General features: G+C 41.9%; 1 protein-coding gene across 5 annotated transcripts in view; it reads right to left on the reverse strand.

Annotated features, from left to right (window-relative positions):
• DGKG (diacylglycerol kinase gamma) overlaps positions 1 to 23,531 on the reverse strand; it is a 186,233-nt gene that overhangs the window by 128,425 nt on the left and 34,277 nt on the right. For 4 of the 5 annotated variants that reach the window (XR_001598790.2, XM_016159730.2, XM_016159732.2 and 1 more), the window contains exons 2-5: positions 23,113 to 23,424; positions 11,398 to 11,474; positions 3,412 to 3,577; positions 2,780 to 2,842 (exon numbers count right to left, since the gene is read on the reverse strand). Coding sequence is in view for 4 of the 5 variants with exons in the window: in XM_016159730.2 (XP_016015216.2) it covers positions 2,780 to 2,842; positions 3,412 to 3,577; positions 11,398 to 11,474; positions 23,113 to 23,179 (373 nt within the window). In the remaining variant the exon portion in view is untranslated. The remainder of the gene's footprint in view (positions 1 to 2,779; positions 2,843 to 3,411; positions 3,578 to 11,397; positions 11,475 to 23,112; positions 23,425 to 23,531) is intronic. The other variant, XM_016159733.2, reaches the window with a different exon arrangement.

Here is a 23,531-nt window from a genome sequence, read left to right on the forward strand (position 1 = left end):
TGACTCGTTTAAGTGTCTGTATCCTTGTAAAAAATTCACCTATACTCTGCAAAAGGATGATAGTGATTTTTAGTAATATCAATAGCTAACGGTTAAATGTCATTTAATCTAATTTTTTTGGGAATACACCCAATTTGTACAGGTAATTTTGGCTAGGATTCCAAAATCCAGACCAGTGGTCATTTACTGATACACCTTTTTACCAGTTTCTTCTCAAATACATTTAATGATGAATAAGATGATGAATAGTCAAAAGAGAAAATTGGGAGTGACCATCAACTGGTTTCCAGAAACTAGGAAGAATTTTGACTATTGCAAGTCTAACCAGTTGAATTAAGAAAATGCAGAAAGTGGTTTATGGTACCACAGAAATAAAGCTTTCCCTCTGAAATTTTCCTTCTCACAGGTAGGAAAACCCTCTGTTCCTTCTACACAACTTGTCCTCCAGGTCAGAAATATAAGGTTACTAACTAACCATAAAATTAGGTACCTATAATTTACCATGTGAATTATACTTTTTGAGGCATTTTGAGTGCTATCTCTCTTCTCCCAACCTCTGTATATCCATACCTACCAAAAATTATCTCCGAATATCCAGTAAGAGGGAGCAACTCACAGAAAACACTAAGTAGGCCATATCAAATGAGCATTTAATTTCTTCCTCTGGCTTCTGCTTGGGCAAAAGGAAAAGGCTGGAATTTTCAACAGATGGAAGTTCCAGTACTTGGCTCTTCCGTGCTGGGATAGGCTGCTCTCTGTATTGTCTGCCTGGCCCTATGTTCTTGATTCTGGTGAACAAAGACATCCGAATAAGACATCCACGAAAGGTGGCCTAACGGGGAAAGGATTTTCTACTTTAAATCTTGAATCACAAAAGAAGGTGAAAAAGTGTTGTATGCCTCCCTCCTTCAGGAGCCAGATAATTGCCTTTTCATGATTTGACCGCAGGAGACTAATATTCCCATGTATAAGAGAAACCAGTTCTCTGGGAAGAAGACCCTGGAAGTTACTTTCAGATCTAGAATGATATAGATGTGGCCAGTAAGCATGGTGGTCAAGTAAGTCAGCCGACTTCCATTATCATCATCAATTATCTTTTCTCACATATCACGTAATGACAGCATCCCCAATAGATCTTTCCTTGGAACTTCAGAAACTTTGGCCATAAAACAATCCGCCTCCAGCCAAGGTGGAAGCTCAGGGAATAAAGTGTAATGTCTCTCAGGTTCCTCTTGAAGTATCTTTCCAGATACTTGGGCTAAGACAGTCTCTGGGTAAGGAATTTGGGGCCAAATTCTTTTCATGGTTGATTTTCTTGCTGAGAGTTTAGAATCTCAAAGCTTCCAGTTTCACTTTCTTTTCTACCTTGAGAGTAATCTGCATCATACTATGCCTCTTCTATTCCACATAAGATTTAAGACTTATTTGTGATTTAATCATATTTGCCCAAGGTGCCATGGACCTAGCGTGGAATGCTAGCAGCGGGGAGGATGAGCCCTGCTGCTGTCCCCGAAAGCCTCAGGAAGGCACCGATGCTCTTAATCCTTGCCTTCTGGAGTTCCATGAGCAGCCTAGAATTTGCTGAGCTTATGGTCCAGAGGCAACTCTCCATTCCTAATCATGTTCTGCTTTCCATCCATAGTGAGTCTTTTTATTTATCTCCCCAGTCTTGCAGTTAAACACTGAAAACTTGATAATCCTTCCAGTTGCCCTTCAAGCCGTGACTGGAAAAATGATGAGAACATCTGGTATCCACTGGAAGAAAGTCTCTCATCCTAGGTCCCTATTACAATCAGTTCTCATTCAGTTGTATTATCTCCTATCTATCCTGTGTTATATATATTTGAAAGATATAATAAAACTGCACTCTTTACCCACTGGGCACAATCCAAGAGCTGGAATTCACCAATATGAACCAATCTTTTCTGGACAATAATGTGCAGGAAATTAGGTCTGACTCTCAGACTCTCTGTATTTGAAGCTCCAAGGGCAAGCTGAGAGGTAGACAGTTTCTGAGAGTCCTTCCATGGGAATAGGATGCCTAGCTGATACACTTGGAGATTGAGGGTACAGACTGAAGAAGAACTTGGCAGAGTTAATATTAAAGTATACTTCTAGAGAGTGGCCTGAGTAGTAATTGCTGGTATTTACTGAACATTCACTGTGTTCCAGGCACTGTTCTAAGCATTCTACACATATAGCTCACTTAACCTCCATATCAACACATTATCATCTCGTGTTACAGATGGGGAAACTGAGGCACAGGCACACTACAGGAAAGAGGTTTGGGCACTTCAGGATTGAATTCCCAGCTCTATAGGTCACAGTGCTTTATAAGAGGAATAAAGAGTGGTTTATAAACAATGAAAGCCTCAGTTCCTCAGTGGGTAAAGTGATGTGACTGTAAAGGCTCAATGAGATATGTAATAAAGGAGGTGCCTGGCAAATAGATCTTCAAAGCAATGGTGACCAGTTTCCCCTGGCTCCTCCTCCCGACTTACTCAAACTGGTGCATGTGAATGTTGTTTGGAGTCAACCAGAGCACATGCTCCTTGCCCTAGCCTCCTCTAGTCATCTGCACCTTAGCCCCAAAACTGTCACCCGGCCTCAGAATCCCAGCACGTTTGTGTAGCAGGGACCCCAGAGATGGAGGCAGACAGGATGTGTTCAAGGGTGTACAATGGCATGGAGACAAAACTGCTGCTTAGGCTTTCCTCCTCCATCCCGAGGATGACATCTTCCCCACTCCTTTCCCAAATCTTGTTTTCCAAAGACTCACCCGTGTCAGGAGCGCAGGCCTCATCGGCTTTGGCAGCATTATCTGAGTTCTGTATGTTAGAATCTGGGGAATAAAGAGAAGGTTTAAAGGCCAGCCCGTGCCCTCCAGCTTCTTAAAATGGTAGGTAGGGGAACTTCTGGATCACTTGGGTTGTGTCTGTGTCTCGATGTCGGCTGGGTTCATACCTACTTATTAGCGTTGGCTGTGTCTCCCCCATCATAGCTCAAAGTCCAGGATACACTGACCAAAACTTACCCTTCCTCTGACACTTCCCGGCTAGCCTCAGCCTGGGCACATGAGCTGAATGCGCTCCACCACAGACTGACAGCCTTTGTGGGAGGCTCTCTTCCCTCTGCCACACATTAGTCTGTGCCTCTTTTCTCTCCATCCTTCCTTCTGATTGTGAGTGGCAGGAATTATGCCCCTCCTTATTCTTCTTATTGAAAGATTCACCAGACAGGGCTTCCTGCAAGTTCCTATGAGGAAAGGAGTTCTGGTCCCTGGTCCCCAGTCACACCCCAGAGGGCAGCTTCTATGCTCAGGGAACACGCTGGCAGTGCAGCCACACCTGTGGCAAGCGGGTCAGAGCTGCAAAACCCCTCTTCCTTGTTGGGGAATGCTCGTCTGAGTACCTGGGGCACTGGCTTCGCTGTTGCTGGCTTCCTCCTTTGGGTGGTCAGGGGTTTCCTGTCTGGGTTTCTGGCTGAAGGCCAGGAAGAGATGTGTGCTCAGTGGCTGAGGAAGATCCACCTCCAGGTATGTCCTCATGAACAGCTTGAAGACATCATAGCTAATTGGCTGAGAAGAGATAAATAGGGAGAAGTCAATGGAGAGACATGAAGGACAGAGAAGAGAGAGAGAAGGAAAGGGAATCAGAATCAGAGAGCCAGCAGGTGAGAGAAATGGAAAGGGAAGCAGAAATGAAAAGTGGAGGGGTTGGTGAGGGTAGGAATAAAAAGGCTAAGAGGTGATAGAGAATGCCAGGCACAGGGAGTAAGGGGGAAGATGTAAAGAAGACGAAACTCTGGTGGCTGCCTGCTGGGACTTGGTAAGGCATGGAATTACAGTAGGCTTTTGTGACAAGACATGGCTAAATTTAGGTAGAAAAGGAAGTGATGGAGAGGGGAGTGGAGGCCACAGCGCAGGACTCTGCCCGAATCCAGGCCCAGGTGAGGGACTTGTCTCCAGAGAGCAGGACTAGCTCAGTGCTCTGGAATCCTGGCTAAGATGAAGAAGGATGTAGTTAAAGATATAATGGAGAGAAATGGGTCTTCTGTGGTATGCGGATTTTTCTCTTGTGCTGTGAACAGTATGATTTCTGAGAATTTGAGTCTCAGGATATAGGAAGGACATAGAAGAGAAAAGGGCAGGCTCCATTCTTCATTACCTTCAAAACTGACCTTCCCTGGACAAACCTCAGGATAACGAGGGAGGGTGTGTGTCTGGCTCAGCTGCTCTCAAAACATGTCGTTGTGAAGATTTAAGGCACTTGGAAAAGAGCAGGAAGTCAAGGACAGAAGGTAGAACCAAGAAACATGCCCAAAACAAGAGCCTCTCCCTGCCGTATCTTTCCCAGTACTGCCTGGCTTCCGGTCCCAGGCTGAGAGCGACCATGCCAGAAAGGGTTGCTGCACTCAGCAAACACTCAATAACAACAGTTTGCAGTGAGTCATCACTGGCTTGTGCTTTGATGGCATCAGATTCTTCATCAAATCAGCAGATGCTCCTGGAAATCATCTGAGGAAGCATTACTCCAAGATGTGCTGTGCAGGCTTTTGTGAATAATAACAGCTATGAGAACAAAATCCCTTGTTGGGAGCTTACTTGGCGCTCTCTCTCTCTCTCTCTCTCTCTCTCTCTCTCTCTCTCTCTCTCTCTCTCTCTCTCTCTAAAATATTGATAGCATTTAACCCCTTGTCTCTTCTGGAAGCTCTGGGAAACTTTCCAGAACCAGGAGCTGGCTTGCATGTGTACCATCAGGTTTGAGACACAAAAGCTTGGCCCTAAACACAAGTGGTGCCCTCCCGTTACCGTTGGGAGCTCACAAGGCAGTTTCTACTTAGCCTCAGGCCACACTGTTCTATATATCTCTTTTTCAGAGTGGAGGAAGCCTGATTTGGCTAGACAGAAGGTAAGGCAGGCTCTTGGCAGATTAGGGGATCTCTTAGCTAATGATGGACTCACATTTCTTGTGACAGTTACCAATCTCTCTTTCTCTCTCTGTCTTTTCTGTCCCCGAGTTTCTGTGTTTTTCTATTTCATACTCTTTCTGTCCTGTCTCCACTGCCTCATCAATGAGGAATATCCCTTCCTCACACATCCTCCTCCTTTTTCTCAGCACAAAACAGCAAAATCATTTTCTTATACTTTCCATCCACTATTACCCTTGATTCCACCCTCCCTGCCTCTGATGGCATCCCCCAGCATCCGCTTCTCTACCTGAGAGCATGTTCAAGGCATCTATTCCAAAGATATTTAGTTACTGGCTAGTCTAGCTGCTAGCCTTCTTCCTATCCCCTTCAAATTTCTCCAAATAGACCATTAAGGTGGTTGCAAAGTAGAAGGAAAAGATTTTCCTCTTGCATGCTGGGAAAAAGGGGGAGGATGTTGTGAGGAAGGAACATTCTGCACTGATGAGGCTGTGGAGACAGGACAGAAAGAGCATGAAACAGAAAGACACAGACACTCAGTTCCGATTCTGGCCCATCCCCCCTGAAGCTGCTCTCTTGAAGTCTGCAGATTCAAATGTCTCTTTTGTGACTTTCTCATCTTTGGGTGCCTGCAGCATTCCACCCTCTTTTCTTCCTGAAACTGTTTTTCATGGTGTGGTGTTGTTTTGCTTCTTTTAGTTCTCTACTTTGATTTGACCGAATATTTGCTGAGGCACCGTTGTTAATTTATTTCAAAAGGCTCTTTTTGCATTGTTTTTTTTTTTTCCTTTGGACTCTTTTAATGGACAAATACTGTTTTACAATATAGTTTTGAGATTCAAAATGTCCTGTTAATTTGGTTAGCATGAAATTGAAAACTATCAGCATAAAATATTTCTGGAAATTAGACTTGTACCAAATGATTGAATAAAAAGAAAGTTCAGTTCAACAAAGTCTAATACAATGCTCTTGAAAAACCAAAGCCAAAAGATCATTAAACAAAATCAGCGTGAGATTCAGGGGATCTCATGACTGGTCTCAGTTCTACCACATTTTCCCCTTTCCTGAACCTCAGTTTCTTCTTTCATAAATTGTGAGTGCTGGATTAGATGGCCTCAAGTCCTAAACTTCTGCTAGGTTCTCCCCTAAACCAGCTCTTCTTCCTGACCTTGAAGTTTTTGTTAATATCAATAACATCACTATTCTCCCAACATTCCAGGCTCAGTTTTGAATTCTCAGTAGTCTGAGACTAGTTCTTATCCCTGCCTTCTGTCCGCTGCTCTTTTGCAAGATCTGTCACATCCAGTCTATTGCGTCCATTGTGCACCTACCACCACCTGACGAGGGGGCTATTGAAGGCCCTAATGATCCCGGGTTCAGACTTCTGTTTTATGCACTCTATCTGCACCATGGCGACATCACTCGAAGGCTTCCTTGCCTCCCCCTCCATCTGTTGATCTTCCCATCTTATGCTTCCTTGCCAGGTTGATCTTCTTGAAGTAAAAGTCTAATCAGATTGCTTCCCTACTCAAAAATTGCCATGGTTCCTAATTGTCCATGGGAGAGTTGAGATCAGTTGTCTCCAAATTTTTAAAACCATGCAGCCTTCCATTACATTTTTGAACAAGCATTCCGTTTGTCTTACTTATAAATTATATGTGGGTACTACAGTGCTCTCATATATTATAAAACACACACAAAAGAAATTAGAAAATAGAAATTAGATGACGTAAAAATCAATGTAAATAGAATGTCTAATCTGTAGTGTTTACACAGTATAATGGGTCATCCTGTGCAGTCCTTTGGGATTCACGGCCTTTCCATAGTACCACTCTAACCTAGATTTGTAGCTACTTCAAGTTCTGGAACTAGAACTTGATCTTTTCTCCTATTAGTCCCTATGTGTATCTCCACTCTGTCTACACTGATCTCTGTGTTCTTTCCTGGCCAATCCTCTGTGTACTTTACCTGAATGCTTCCTTCTCTACCTGTTAAAATTCTAGCTATCCTTTAAGGTGCAACCCAGATACCACCAACTCCAGGAAGTCTGCTATGACCTCCTGTGCCTGAATTGTTGCACTTTTCCACCTTGGTTCTTGTTTTGGGACACTCATATCTGCTGCCCTCTTTTAAAATGTAGTTGCGGCATACCTTGGTTCCTCCACTAGATCTAGAGCTCCGAGAAGGTAGTGAAATGTCTTATTTCATCTCTGTATTCCCACACTACTTATTACAGTGTTTCCTCGTAGGCATTTTAATGGATGTTGGGTTTCTAACTGGTACAGTTGGCAGTCATCAATTATTGTGGGGTCTTTTCAGTCAATATGTATGTACTGAGTCTCCTAGGTAGAAGACAGTGCTGGGTACTACTGGAGAACACACCAGTGAATTAAGCATGGGTCTGTACCTTTAAAGGGCTCTGTGAGATATGTATGGTAAAGGCATTGAAAATAATTCTAAAACAGGGTCAACAGTGGTGAGCACCCTAGGAAAAGAACTGATAAAGTGTTTTTAGGGCTTAGAAAACAATGGCAATTGAACATGTGTCTGACTATTTATGTCCCTAACCTGGGGAACAGGATGGCATAGGATAATAAGCCTGGAAATACAGAGCATTTGCGTTAGAAATGCTCAGATCTCCTCCTGTCACTGAGGCTCGAGAAGTTCAATGACTTGCCCCTGCCAGCTCGTGTCAGAGTAAAACGAGAAGCTGGATATTCTGACTTCACATCCAGTGCTCCTGCTACTCTATCTGTCACAGTTCCCAATGCTGACATCTTGTTCCCTGCCACTCCCTCTAAACACCCTAATTTCAGTAGGCCAAGAAATGTGACCGTGTGCCACTCTCAAAGTGATATCTAGGTTACGAGAGAGTAAGTTCTTTATGAACACAGGCCAGGTTCAGAGTAGCTGCTTAGGAAATGTGTGATGGGTACTGTGCCCAAACTAAATGCAGATAACCAGCCACTCTGAGGAACTCTGGCAATTCTCTGAGCCCTGGAGTAACACTGTAGCCATCGCCACTGTTCAGGCTGTTTTTTCCCCCAAGAAACTGCAACTTTCATGCAAAAATTAACTGGGCAATTGCTGTTGCAGCAACCTGTGTGAAGAAAATGTGTTGATTCTTATACAGTTCAAGAAGGGAGGAGAGCCAGACAGAGAGTTTACCATGCATTGGGTACTTTACGTATGTGATCTTTTTAAAGTCTCAATACAACAGTGAGAGGTGGGATCATACTGCTATTTTGTGGATGAAGACATTCTGAGAACATAAATAACCGGCTCAAAGTCGTAAAGCAAGTGGCAGAGCTGGGATTTGTGCTTAGGTGTGTCTGAGTCTAAGATCACGGTGCCACCAAGCCACGCTGCCCCTTCCGTTCCACTGTTCTTGTCCACTTCCTGGCTATCTCGAGCTGTGTTCTCTTCAGAGAATCACACAGTGCTGATGGGCAAGAGATGCTTGTCATGGCCAGATGCAGCCCTGCCACTCTGCAAATTTTTTATCCCAGTCTCGTTTTCCTAGCAGCTTGCCCTTCCCACAGCTAACTTGTTTCTCATTGAGACATTTTAGCAGCAGTAAGCCGTCAAGCTAGAGAGAAATTAAACCCTTGTTGTTTCGCCAACCCCATGCAGGGATGTTACACCTACTAGAAGCCAGACACACTGTGAGAGAGAATAAAATCAGAGTGACAGAGCTCCCCTGGGACACAGCAGTGCTAGGCATACAAAGAGTGGAGGCCAGCTTGATGGGGGTGGGGGCGGCAGCATGCTCAAAACAGACAAGCTGCTCCCTGTTTCTGAAAGCTCCTGTGGCCTTCACACCCTGGGTGGCCCTGACCAAATTGTTCCCCTCCCACTTGTCAGCCTCAGGGAGGACAGGCTGATTGGCGTCCTTGGCCAGGCTTTGTTCCTTTGTTATTGGAGCTGGGGTGGGGAGTGGGGGGAGTAGGGAGTATTTTTGCTGGTTCTGCCATCTTCACTGCATGGCTTCTCCTCAGGAATGTTCTTTGACACGGTGCATTTCACTGCATTGCTTCTGTTCCAGCAACCTTCCTCCAGCTTCCTTCTGGTGATTGGTGCATTTTGCGAAAAGCCCCTCCCAAGTGTACCTAGAGGGCATGGGTTCTGTTGACTCATTCTCAGTGTCCAGCAGAGCAAGAGTTGACTCAAGGTTTGTTGAAAGGATAATATAAATAAATATGTGGCCAGCCTCTTTTCAACTATGTCTACAATTATCTCTCATAAAAGGACCCAGGACTAGGGAAGAGGAGTTCAGTTTGAAACTTCTGGGGAACTGGGACAGAAGGAGAATAATAATGGGTGCCGTTTTTTAAGTATCTTATGAAGTATTAGACAATTTGCAAAAATTATCTCATTTAGTCCACTTATCTTTTGTTTTTGTTGTTATTTTCAGGTCACGGATGAAAAAATCAAGGCTCAGGAAAGTAAAATGCTATTCAAGGAAACATTGCTTGTTGGCAGCAGAGGTAGGGGTCTAACTTAAAACCACGTGAATCCAGGGTCATGGCTCTTAAACTTGACCTGTCAGTAGGAAGTAAGCTCCAACGGGCAGGAACTATGTTTCCTCATCTTTATATCTTCTATAGTGCCCACTATGTTTAAGAAATGTTAAATGAGTTGAATTTGAAAGTGAGGGAGGTCTTGCCTTCATTTATTTATTCATCAAATATTTGTTGAGTGTCCGCTCTGTGCCAGATACTTTTCTGGGACCTTGAGATACAGCAGTGAACAAAAATATTCTAGTGGGAGAGATAGACAAATAAGTAAGTTATATAGTATGACAGATGGTGAGAAGTTCTAAGGAGGAAATAAGGCAGAGCAAGGAGATAGGGAAGGCCTAGTAAAAGAGTTTAAAATTTTAGATAGAGAAGGTAATATTCACTGAGAAGGTGATTTGAACGAACACTTGCAGGAGGTGAAGGAATGAACAATATGGATATTTGGAGAAGGAACATTTCAGGAAGAGGCAAAGCAAATGGCAAATACAAAGGTACTGGAAGTAAAAGCAACCTGGCTTGTTTGACAGTATCAAGGAGGGGAATGTGTGTGGAAAAGAATGAGAAGCAGAATATCAAAATGTGAGGTCAGAGGGTTGAGGGAGGTGCAGATTGTAATGACCTTGACTTTTACTCTGAATAGGGGGTGGGGGAAACCATGAGAGATTGTTGAGCAGAGCAGTGATGTGATCTAAGTTTTATCAGATTGGTCAGGATGCATGTGAGGAATAGACTTTAAAGGTCAAGATCGGAAACAGGGAGCCCAGTTAGGAGACTACTGCAATAATCTGGGAAGTTTGGTGATGACTCAGGTCAGGGTGGTAGCAGTGCAAGTGGTAAGATGTGTTTAGATTTTGGGCATAATTTTAAAGGTAGAAGTGACAGGATTTGCTGATGAATAGGATGTGGGATGTGAGAAAAAGAGAAAAGTCAATGATGAGTCCATAGTTTTAGGTTGAATAACTTAAAAAATTGAGTTCTCACTTACTGAAATGGGGAAGACTGTTGGAAAAACAGGATTACAGGGGAAGACAAGGAGCTCAGTTTAGTGCCTGTTAAGTTTGAGATGTTTATTGGATTTTTAAGCACAAATATCAAGTATTGGGGTAGAAGAAAACCAGGAGAGTGTAGTGTCCTGAAAACTAAGTGAAGAAAGTGGTGGAAGATTTGGCCAACAATGTCCAATGTGGTTGAGTAAAATGGCTATTGAATTTAGCCACACGGAAGTCCTCGACTATGTCGACTAGTGGTTTAAGCGGAGGAGTAAGGGCTGCATGCCGATTACAGGGCTTTCAAGAAAGCAGGAGAAAGAACAATTGCAGGCAATGAGTAAAGACAAATTTTTTGCATAGCTTTGCTATAAAGGACAGGAGAGAAATGAGGTGGTAACTGGAGGGAGAAGTAGAGTCAGGACGTTTTTAATGTAAGAGAAATGTTTATATGTTGATGAGAAAAATCTAATATATAGGTGAAAGCTGATGTGGAGACAGAAATAGATAGATGGATAGATAAATGATAGATAGAAAAAAAAAATAAAGAAAGGGAAATGTTATTGAAGCAATGCCTCCACAAGCGGAGGGGTTGGACCATGGAGAGTTCATCCCTAGTTACAGGAGAAAAGATATGTAAGTGAATGAGGATCATGTAGAAGATCTCTTCTGCTTGTTCCTGTTTTCTCAGTGAAGTAGAAAACAAAGTGGTTAACTGAGAATGAGGAGCGGAGGAGGAGCGAGAGATTTGAGGAGAGAGAAGAAGGTATAATGTAGTCTTCTAAGACAGTGAGAGGGTGAATGGACTTGGAAAACATAATTCCAGATAGCACTAATGGCTCACTTGAGACAAGAGTTAAGAAGCAAGTTTTTCAAAGTGAGCTTAAACTTCTAAGAGGGGAACAAATTATGAAAAGATTGGAATATGGGGTTTTTAAAATCTCGAAATGGAAATTTCTTACCTCACGTGAATCATATTGTTTGAGGCTCCCACTCTCATTAAATTCAGCCAAGACATCCTTTATCTTCTTGGAAGAATCTGGAGAGACATAATGCACATGTGAAACGCTGGTGAACAGCTGATGGGAGGTAGGCCAAGTAAATTCTCCCTGCCTAACCTTGGTCATGATGCTTCAGCCCCTCATTCTCAGGACCATATGGAGAAATGTCACCCTGATCTATCTTTCTTCCTTCTTGTTTCTTTTTTTCAGTGTATTGTCTTTCCTGCTGTATGAACTCTCTGAAACAAAAATCTAATCAGGTCGTGTCCCTGCTTAAAAGCCTCCAATGGTTTTCAGTCTTCCAAGGTTAAAGCCTAACCTCCTTACCTTGGTATACAAGTACTTGATGATATGACATAGCCTATTCCTTATCTCTTACCTTAACCTCCCATTCATTCCCACTTTTCAGCCATATCAAACCATTTTTCCAGAAATCCCTGAATACACTGTATACTCTTTCACAGATTCTCTTCTCTGAATTGCAAACTTCACTCAATTCTCAGTACCCAGCTCAAATATCAATTCTTTTGTAAAGCTGTCTTATATCAGTCAATCACCCCCCTCCCCCACCCTCAGTTCTCAGGTGACTTTTACATAATTCTGTAATAGCACTTGTCATATAGTGTTATAATTATTATTAACTTGTCTATCTTGCTCATCTCCTGCCTCAGTTCTACACTGAGAACTAAAACTGGCTAGTGAGTCTTTGTATATCATACCAAAAACATCTGAGCAGAAATTTTCAAACATTTAAAATTTTGTTAGTTTTAATAGAATGGGTGGGCATTAAGCTCAATGTGACTCTGTCCTTGGTGCTGAAACAGAGACTCAGTGGATTCATGCATCATGGTAGTTTAGAAAATTCTGCTTTCCATAGGAAGTAATTCAGAAACTACTGGAGAAAATGGTGGATTCTTTTTTGGGGGAGTTTTATAAGGGAACTGGGAGTCAAGAACAAGGAGTCAATAATTATCACAGAGCTACATCATCAGTGCATCCTGGGTAGCAGCAAAACTCTAGACATCAAAGAAAATCAGGCTTTCTGTGCTCTCCTTATCTTGCAGTATTGGGAATAATTACGAGCTTTTCAAGATCAACTATTGCCACTATTTAGACACCTGAGCAAAGGGCGATGTCATTAAGAGCTGACATAGTGTTCCTTGGTGTTCAGGTTCTTCGTACAAAGGGCTATGCTCTCTTGGGCTTACGTAAAGTAGATGTGCTCATGGACTGGGCTGTTCTCCATGGTACTGCTGACTTGGAAACAATCAAGGACAAGTTATAATCATTTCAAGATTGAGACATATTGAAATGCCACAGGGAAGTACTGCTTTTGCCTAAAAATGGACATTTCTTTCTGAAATTCAAAACAGATGTTGAAAAACTAATAGCTCAGTGAGATCTAGGCAGCAGATGCCATCAATTTGGGCTGCTTCCATTCAATTCAGAAAACACTATGAAGGATAAGATGCTGCAAGGCACTGTTGAACTAGTCAGGGAGATGATCTAAATCATTGTGGTCATAATAGCGTCCCCTTCTTGAAGACCTTTACTAAATAATCTCACATACTCTCCCCTACCAATTGATGCAAATTTGATCATTTTTTTTTATATTGGTTTTCAGGTGAAGAAGCTGAAATTCAGGAAAAATTAAGTGACTTGCCCTAGAGTTAGGGTTTTAACTCAGGTTTAGTCTGGCTCAAAAGTCTATATTACTCTCCCTTAAACACTATTCCCTATTACTTCCCAAACATCTGCTAACACAAGGGACAATGTAATTAATGCTGTAGCAATGATATTAAGCTCTAGGAAGCCCAGAAAATGGAGGCAGTAAAATTAGGATGATAGAAGTGTTAGGGTAGAGACTGGAGATGTCTTATAAGCAGGTACTATTTGAGCTGGGGTATAAAGAGAGGGTAAAGTTTTGAAAGGAAGACATATCTATATGTGCATATATATATATATATACATATCTAAAGGAAGACATATCTATATATGTATATATATATAGATATGTGTATATATAAAGATATAGATACACACAATCTCATACATACAAGTGTATATGTTTATATATGCATATATATACACATATATATTCATCGTACACACATATATTCATCATATGTTCATAGTCAAGTAAACAGAAAAGAACAAATAGAGAAGACATTTATTTAAAAATTTCTGATTACTGGCTTAAAATTAAATAGAAAAAAACGCAAGAGATTACTGGCTCCTGGATCCTCAGGAAGTGTGTTCCTCACCTTACATTTACTTCAATTTGTTTTATGGGCTTTTATGAGCCTTAGCAGCCACATCTTTCCCTTTTAAAAGAGGAAAACAATCTAATTCTCAAATATAATAACCATTTACAGTTTCTTCTCGAATATCCTTTGGTACTTTATCACAGTTTTCTTCTCAATGGATTTCTGGGTTGGGTTTCTCTTCCCCTGAGGAGTAAGTAGGTACCACTCCATTCCGTTTCATTGTATGCCAGTTAAGAATAATGAGGGGATTCTTCAGAGCATTCTCTGATTTTATTTCAAGCACCATCTGTGGGCCCAATAGCACAAGCTCAGTAGCGAGAACTCCCTGTCAAGGCCTGTACTGTAACACCACCGCCAGACTCAGAAAAGATCGAGCTCCATTTCTAAATGTACAAAGTAAGGCTGCATCCACCATTCTTTGCAACAACTCCTATTTTGTCGAGTGTTTACTGTATGTGAGGAACTGTCTTAGCCACCTTATATATTCTATTTAAATCTCCACAACCACCCTCTACTGTAACAATCATTCCTATTTTAGGGAAAACTAAGGTTTATGGAATTTAAATGACTCAAGGGCACACAGCTCATGAGTGGGTGACTGATTTTTACCATATCTAATAACGTGACACAGCAGTTAGATTCACTGGATACACAAATGCTAGTAAATCAGAAGATAAGGGTCTTCCTCTATGACAGAGATTCTCAAACCTGGCTGCATGTTAGGATCACCTGAGGAGCCCTATACCACACTGAAATCAGGCCTTACCCAGACCAATTAAGACAGTTCTCTTGGGTAACCCAGGAACTGATATATTTAAAGCACCTTTGGGATTCGAATGTACAGTCAAGGTTGAGAACTGATGTTCTCTGATGGGATTTTATTGTTAGACATGAAGACTGTCTTAAGCAGCTGAACATATTGGATAATTAATGCAAAAGGAAAAAAGTTTATAAACCTGCTAAATCTAAAATCATCATGTTTAGCAGATATTCCTTGTTGTTTATATAGATGTGGGCAGTACTAAAGAACTTCACCCAACAGGTTAACTTATTTAGCTGCTTGGCAAGGTAGGGATATGTTTCACATTAGCCCACACTGGCAGGATCATAAACATCCAGTTTCATCCCAAATCAGGGGTTAAACTATGATCGAGGTCAATAGTGGTAACAACTACCCAAAGAAGTTTCAATCCAAAATTATCTCTTTGTGCTTTACGTGTTGTGAATTCTGAGACCTTAACCAAGTACTTGTCCCTAGTGTTTGAGCAAATTCAAAGCCCTTTTAAGGAGAAAATTTGGCCCTATTCATAGGCACCTTTGCTGCAATAAAGATGGAGGGATTCCCTCTGTCTGAATAAGCAGACAAACCAGGAATTTCAGTTTTATAGTAGAATATCAGCTGTATTGCCTAGAACCCAAAACTTATGGACCATCTTCTAGTTAAGAACACTGAGTATTTGAGCCCTACCTAGTCAGACCATTAGACTTTGAAATGACTATAAATCAACATTTTCAAAAGTGAATTTGCAAACAGGTGCATGTTAACTCTCCATTCCTCAAGGTTCCCTAAGAGGATCTCATACTGTAACACACTTATGAATCCCCTGGGTATCAGGTTTGAATATAGATTCTGATTCAAAAGGCCCATGTCAGGGCCTGAGATTCTGTATTTTAAATAAGATCCTACATGACATCAATTATGTAGGCCCATGGACTCCACTTCTGACTCCACCCTTAAGCAACATTCCTGTGTATCTGTGGCTGACTAGTAAGGCTTGTCTGTCACAACACAGAAAAAACAAACAAATAAGCAAACGAACATGATAGTAAAGGTAGAGGAATGTATTCCATAGATTGAGAAGACCATAAATGACTCAACCCATGGAAGGAAAGACACAGAGATAGGGGGAAAGAAAGTTGGTACATGAGGGAAAAAAACCCGAACCTAGAATTTTCCTTCTTTCGAAGAAGACTGGGTTGTATAAGTTTTCTAAGTACTCTAGAGGGTAAAGAACACAGTGAGATGCACAAAAGCAAGAATGGGGTTTTCCAAGGGTTTTGGAAATATGGAGGATGACGTCAGAACAGAGATACCAGGACCAAGAGCACTGCATCAAAAGCCCACCTCTCAGCCAGGAGGAATCAGACCCCAGAGCGGAATGTGGGGAGTATGTGTAGGAAGTCCCGACTTCATAAGCATTGACACATTCCCCAGTTACACTTCCTTTCCTGTTCACTGTTTATTACTAGCATGTAGCCAATTGTCCAGCATAAAGTCAATGTTCAATAAAGATTTATGGAATAAGCGAAGACTGAAAAAGGGATTGGGCTTGTCATGCTTGTCTTATATTCCTAGGGGCATAGGGAGAAAAGGTAGATTAGAAGTTGTCAATCTTGGCTGTATGTTGGAATCACCTCGGGAACTTTAAACAGTATGGTCGCCTGGGTCTGATGCCCACATATTATGATTATATGGTCCAAGGGTGGGGTGTGTGTTGTGTGAGCAGGGCATCGAAAGTGTTCAAAGCCTCCCAGGTACTTCCAACATGTAGCCAAGGCTGAGGACCACTGAAGCTCACCAAGCTGATGACTGGTGCAAACCTTTGTAAGTGATAGCTCTGACACATTATTACATACAGAATAAGAGAAAAAGACTTTACATTGAAGCATAAGGAATTTTTGACTAATATAAGAATCAGAGAAAACATTTTCCGATTCATCATAAATGATCTGAATGACCAGTATGGCTTATTTGTGTAAGTAAAATTTGTATTGATAGCAAAATTTCCCACTTTTCCTCCAAATAATTTGGCTTTATCAGTCATAATTCAAGTGAAAGCAGAGGAATAGATCTGACAACCTGTACCTCCTTGCAACTAAAAGTGTGGTCCCTGGACCAGCAGCATCAGCATCATCTGGGAGCTTGTTAGAAATGCAAAGTCTCAGACTAACCCAGACCTACTTACTGATTCAGAATATGCATTTAAACAAAATATCCAGGAAATTCATGTGCACATTCAAATTTGAGAGCCACTGCTCCCCAGAAGTCTCTCCCTATCCACGGATTCTGTGACTGCTTGTGGGCAGAGTCCCAGTCATCACTAATGAAAAGGAGGCAACTTGTACTGAAAGGGATGTGGATGAGAAATAACTGTGGTTATCTCTTACAAGATGGAAGCAAGTGGACATGACCATTTATGGGCCCAGAACTTAATGAACATTTACTTAACTTTCACTCTACTGGCCAATATAAATAGCAAAGTTTCAAAGAAGCTTGCTTTTAGAGCCTTACATTGTTCTACAAATCAGCCCTAAACATTTCCTCTGACGCCCATATTAACACTGACAGGTTTGAATTGCGAGCTGCAAATTACATACGTCTTAAAGACAGAAACTTTGCCTTGATGTAATTCTAATGAAATATATTTTTAAATACCACAATTTACTGATTCATTCTCTTTAAATGTATTTTAAATTTTTCTTTATTATAATTAAATTGATATATATGTATATTTAAAAATATAAAAAATATATATTTTAACCAATGTATGGTTGAGGGTAGAGCTCCAATGGGTACTTTTTGTTTAATGTGTTGGAACTGAATTGAAGCAAATTGAATGTGATCTGAAATTGAGAGCTTTGGTTCTAATTCTTATTCTGCCACTGACCTTCTGTGTCACCTTGGGCAAAAGTCACTGAGCTCTTCTGGATTCAGTGTCCTCATTTGTAAAATGAACAGGAGCTGAATTTGATGATAGCTAAGATGTCTCCTAGCTTTAAGAATCTGCAAAATCAATCAAGCACTAGCTGACATAGGAAATGTTTGATTTAATTTCTTAAATAATTAAAAGTCAAAATTGATGTTTTTATCATCCTTTTCTGAATAAGGTGATAGTTTCTGTTCTTGAGAAATCATGGAAAAAAATTAGAAAAAAATCTCCTCCCCTTAAAATCAGGATTAGAAGGACAATAGCCAATTATGTCTCTGATGCTGTTAGGGAGAGGGTCAATAGGAGCAATCTCTACATGCTCATGCCCCCTGAGGTTGAAAAGAAACTTGTTTGAACATGGAAACTAAGTATTGGAAGGCTTAATGAAGGTCATTTAATCAACTGGATATCTGATGCTCTAATCTCCCCTACAGTGTCTCAGCCCAATCTGCCCAGGCAGTTAGTTCTAGGCAAAGTAAACTCAGTTGCTTTTAAGTCAATTCTGTTTCTTCTTGGGCAGGTTTCACTCTTAGGAATCAACGTGTTTCTTATTTTAAACTAAAGTTTTTCTTCCGTTGATTTCCACTCTTTAGGCTTACGTCTACTTTTGAAGACATTTAAAATTTGCTTAACACCTCTTCCCCACAATAGCATTGTAGCTATCTTAATACAACTAGTTTTCCCTCACCTTTCCCTGAGTCTTCCTTTCTCCAGTAAATATGCATAGTATTTTCAGCATTTCAGGCTGTGAAGCCTCTTACCATGCTAATGGCACTTCTCAAATAAGTTCTGGTTTATCCATATCCATTGCAAACTGTGGTGCCCAGAAATAAATTCAGTTCTCTACAAAGGTCTGATCAGGGTAGGACAGAATGTGGATATCAGTTTGCCTTACTAGAGACTGTGTCTGTTAATACATCATAAGATCATAATCAGTGGTTTTGTTAAATAAAATAATGTATTCAAATGAAATCTCTGCAACCGCTAAAAACCATGCTTCTGAAAAGTACTGGATGATATGGAACACATGACATGTGATTTATAGCTTAGTCTCCAAAGATGGCTGCCTTTCCTGAGTGAGTCACGCCCCCATGAGACGCGGAGTCCTTTCCTCCACCCCACTGACTCTGGGCCAGGCCTGTGACCACTTTGGCCAATGGAATGTGGAGAAAGTTCTGTTCTCAAACCTCTGAGCCCAGGTGTTAAAAAACACTGGCAGCTGCTGCTTTTATGCTCTTGGAGACCCGAGCCACACGTAAAAAGTCCAGGCTCCTCTGCTGGAAAGAGAAGCCAACGTGGAAAGGTCCTTGGAGGTGAGAAGATGCTCATAGAAAGAGGCCCCATGGAGGACTACTGATGCACCAGCATGCGAGTGAATAAATCATGCTGGATTATGCGAGGCGCTCCACCCGAAACCCCAAACATTGTAAAACAGGGACTGTTCATACCTGCTGTGCCCTGTCCAGACTGTTGAGCCACCGATTCATGGCATAAAACAAAATAGTTGCTTTAGTCCACCAAGTTTTGAAGTTGTTTTGATGCAACAATAGATAACAAGCATATCGTTAAGGTAAAGAAAACAGCATACAAATAACCTAATATATCTATCTATCTATCTATCTATCTATCTATCTATCATCTATATAGATATAGATATGTAATATATGTGTTATATATATTATATATATAAATATTTGTTTTATACACAAATTCACTAGCAGTGGTTATCACTGGGAGATAGGATTATGGTAGCTTTAAATTTTATCTTCAGTTTTTCAAAAATTGTATACTTGTTATTTTATAACAAAAATTTCTTAATATCATATCTTTTTTTAGAAGTATTTTACACTACTAATTCACATTAAGCTTACTGTCAACTATATATGTATTATACACAGATATGTGTATATGTATGTATGTATGTATATAAAATAAATATATATGCCCCTAAGGGCACTTTTAACATGGTCTCTCCCACAACAGAAGGCCACCAGAGAAGGTGCAGAGCTTATGCTATATAAACAGAACACACCTAGAAACCCTTGTCTTGAAATTCTTGGCCTCTCCTACCAGGTAACCTCTCTGGGGAGTTATCAATTCTCAGGCTGTACACTTCAGTTTTTTTTGCTACTGGAAAGCTCCTATATATGTGGTTATGGAAGAACTGTTGCTATGGCAATGCAATTTGAATGAATACCAGAATGTGTCTAAAATTGGTACAAGTGCCTTTTTCAGGGTTTCTTCTGGGAATTAATCATTTTCCAAGAACTGTATCTTTTTTTCCCCTGTCCTGTTAGAACAATGATGCCAGAGTACCTCATCTAGTTCTAGGACATGGACAAAATGAGGAAGGGTCAGAGGACAAAGCTGATGGTTGAAATAAAGATCCAAACTGCAAAGGAGGGCACTTTCTACCACATACTCTGGTTTCTTTTCATCTCCTGCCCTTTGGACGGTTTTGCCACTTTTGGACCCCTCCATCTCTTAGCTACCTTGGCCCAGTACTCTGTTTCCTAGTTGACTCCTTTTCCTCTTCTGACCTCCAATTGTAGGCATGCACTAAGTCTCATTCTCCATCCTCTCACTTCTCTCCTCACATTCTTGCTCTCTGAAGTGCCCTCATTCCCATTTTTGTCCTTTCCTGCTGTCTCTGCAGAGGGTTTCCCAAATCAAAGCTGTAGCCTAACCACTCATTCCCACCCACACCCCATTACCTACCCTCCTGGAGCCCACAGGATGTCTCGCTCAGAAAGCAGCACCCTCTAGGATGGTGTCCTACTACCTTTCCACTTCTTGCCTTGACTCCCCCCACGCCGCTCACCACTTGAGCTCTAGGCTCCCAGTCTGGGAACTATTTGCAGTTCTTGAAAGCTACCTTGATGACTTTCTCACCTCCCTGTCTTGCCCAAGCCATGTTCTCTGCCTGGAATGTCCTCCCTGCTCTTCCCTCCTACTAGTGTTTCTGTAGTCTGGAAATAGCACCTGCATGAGGAAGCTTCTTCTCGCACCTGGGCTAGGTCTCCTCCTCCATGCTCCCCACTGCTTGGCACCTGTTATACTGAATAATGTTGAGTTTTGTCTGTCTTTCCCCACTGGGCTGTGTCTCTCATACATTGATGGTTCTTTGGAGCCTGGCACATATGAATGCATAAGTGGATGTGTCATCGCCATCTCAAAATCAATATTCCCAAACTGTCCTCAGCAGCCCTGCATCCTAATGTTGCCATTTTCCACAGGTTCCCAGGCTCTGAGGGAACTTTGCTGGCTTTCTTTTGTTCCATACGTTTTGATATTTCCACTGCAATTTCCCACAAATTAGCATTTGCTCATAGCTCTGTTCCTCAGTTCAGACTAGATTTCATCCAAAAAATTCTGCCTGATGTTCCTGACCTGGCAGATACCTCATCCAGGCCACCCTGCACACAGCCACTGGATTCGTGGCTCTAAAATTTGCCACCTCAGTCCAAAAGCCCCACCTTGGCATGCAGGGCCCAAGACCTCTTGCTCTCACCACCCTCCTGTCCTCCTCTGCATGCTCTTGCTCCTCTCCACCTAGCCCCAAAGTTCTCCTTACTACCCCACACATGCCCCCTCCCTCTACCTTTTCTTCCATCGTTTTTATCCCTCCCCCCACATCTACTAGTCACATGTAAGACATCTTTCCTTTGTAGAGTTCACTTAGCTTAATCCTCAGTGAAGGGTTAAGTTGCATCCCCCACAAATGTTTATGTTCCAGTCCTAATCCCCGGCACCTCAGAATGTGACCTTATTTGGAAACAAGCGTTGTTGCAGATGTAAGTAGTTAAGATGAAGTCATGCCGGTGTAGGGTGGGTCCGATCCAATTTGACCGTGTCCATATAAAAAGAGAAATTTGAACACCGAGGCACATACAAAGGGAAAACACCATGTGAAGAGACAGCCAAGGGGACAGGCCTGGAGAAGATCCTCTCTCACAGGCCTCAGAAGGAACTAACCCTGCCATCACCTCGATTTTGGGCTCCTCCGCTTCCAGAACTCTGCCACACTTTCTGTTGGTCGAAGCCACCCTGATTGCGTTATTTTGTCACGGAAGCCTAGCAAACGAATACACCTTCCCAAATCAGTTTCCCTTAGCTTTAAATTACTTTCTCCTTTATGCATTCGGTTTAGCCAGCTCAGTTTTGCCTGCTGCCTTAAACCGTTCTCTGCTGGTCTCACAAGCACGTTTCTGGCTCCCTAACAAGATTCTGGTTTGTCAAGGTAAGCCTTTTCTTTGCGTTTTTTGTTTGTTTGTTTGTTTGTTTGTTTGTTTGTTTATCCCTGACAAGGCCTGGTACTTTGCTGATCTACAGAGCAGGTTGAATTAAATGGAATTTACCCTGGAGGGCAATTCCTTGCTCCTTGTCCATACATTATAGTTTCTTTAAACCCACTGAGGTCAGACAAGAGGCCACCAGCCCCAGGGTATGAGGACAAAGACTGGCCACTAGCCTTCAAAGGCTCCCGTTGACCTTAGGGAGCACACAATGTCATGGGATATTAGGTCTGAGGCTGAGAACCACAGGGAGAGATCATCTAGTCCAACCTTCTCATTTTGCAGAAGAAGATGCTGAGGCTCCCGGGGGTTAAAATCTGTCAAATCACAGATAACAAGAGCCAGAGCTGGCACTGAGTCTGATCTCCTGTCTCCCAGACCAGTGCTGTGGACACGGGCTGCCTGCCTTATGGGAGGAGGGAAGCCTGCCAAAAGGGCATTTGTAGGACGACCTGCACAAGCTTTGTAGGGCAGGTCAACATGCTATAGGCCTAGTGATTTGCAAAACCATTAGTACAGTTAATGTGAAGGGAGAAGCCTTTAGAATAACGGGGCAGGAGCAGCAGTGCAGGTGAGAGCTCTGTAAAACAAAGGGCACTTTAAAAAGTCAGTGCCACTGCATAATCACACTGGTCACTCACTATGTTGTGCAGAGTGTAGTGGTCAGTTGTTCTACCACAGCTCAGGGAACTTTCTGTCACCAGTTGACATTAGAAGTGGCCTGTGGGGCACAGTCGTGTGCTCACATTAAATGTGGGTGTTGCCACCACTATGTCTTGATGATCTGAAATTGTTTCTAGTGCAACTAATGAAACCAAGAGCCCCGCTTGAAAGCTCAGGCCTTTCCAGGACAAAGTCAAGAAACAGACATGCATCAGAATCCTACTGGAAAAAAAGGCATTTGGTCCAAACACAGGAGTATATTAGAGCAAATGACTGAGTAACATTGTAACCATGTGGCTTGCAGCCCTTCAAAAATTATGCTATAAAGAGGTTTTAATGACCTGAGAAAATACATATGATACTATGTTAGGTGGGAAATGCAGGCTTAAACAAACAAACAAAAAAAGGCGTATTCAGAACTCAGCCATGTAAAGCAATATGCACACGAGAAAAGTTTCTAAAATGTTCATAGAGTTTAGCTGTGATTTTTAACCTAATCTTTATATTTTTCCTCCTGCATATTCCAAATTTCAATGTTGAGCATGTATTATTTACAAAGTGTAAAGATATCTGTGTTTTTATGTTTCATACACTAATTCTGTGTTTATGACGAAATATAAGTTTGTTACACCCGACCTCATTCTCTGGGGCTTTGCACTGATTATACTGCTTTGCTCTCCAGAAACGCTTTCCCCGACCAAAAGGAAAGCCCAGCCCGGGTGGGTCAGGCCGTTTACTCACACTCTGATAATTTCTGGAGTTGGTCAAATTCTTCTGGAGTGAGGGAGACCCAGCGTTCTTCACTCATCTTTAAGCTGAGTATGTGAGCTTGAGGCCAGGGGAGGTTTGTTCACCAGAGTGAAGCTGTGGCCAAGAATAGGGCTTGGCTCATTGCAGGTATGCGATGGACAAGCCTCTTAGGAGACTTCTCGAGGACCCAGGTATCTATGGCAGCAGCAGGGACCCTTCAGCAGATCAGAGAAGACCTCTGCTCTTCCTCAGGCAATGTCATTCTATGTGTAGTTAAAGTAAATTCAGAAATCCTCGCTCTTCCTGAGAAGAAAAGACATTGCGAATGAGAGCATTAGAACAGATAAGTCATCTCTCTTCATTAAAAAAAAGAAAATCCTCAAATTTTCTTTGGTGAAGATTTATATGAG

The sequence above is a fragment of the Rousettus aegyptiacus genome, unplaced genomic scaffold (assembly GCF_014176215.1).
Source record: "Rousettus aegyptiacus isolate mRouAeg1 unplaced genomic scaffold, mRouAeg1.p scaffold_m13_p_4, whole genome shotgun sequence".
In the NCBI taxonomy this organism is placed as follows: Eukaryota; Metazoa; Chordata; class Mammalia; order Chiroptera; family Pteropodidae; genus Rousettus; species Rousettus aegyptiacus.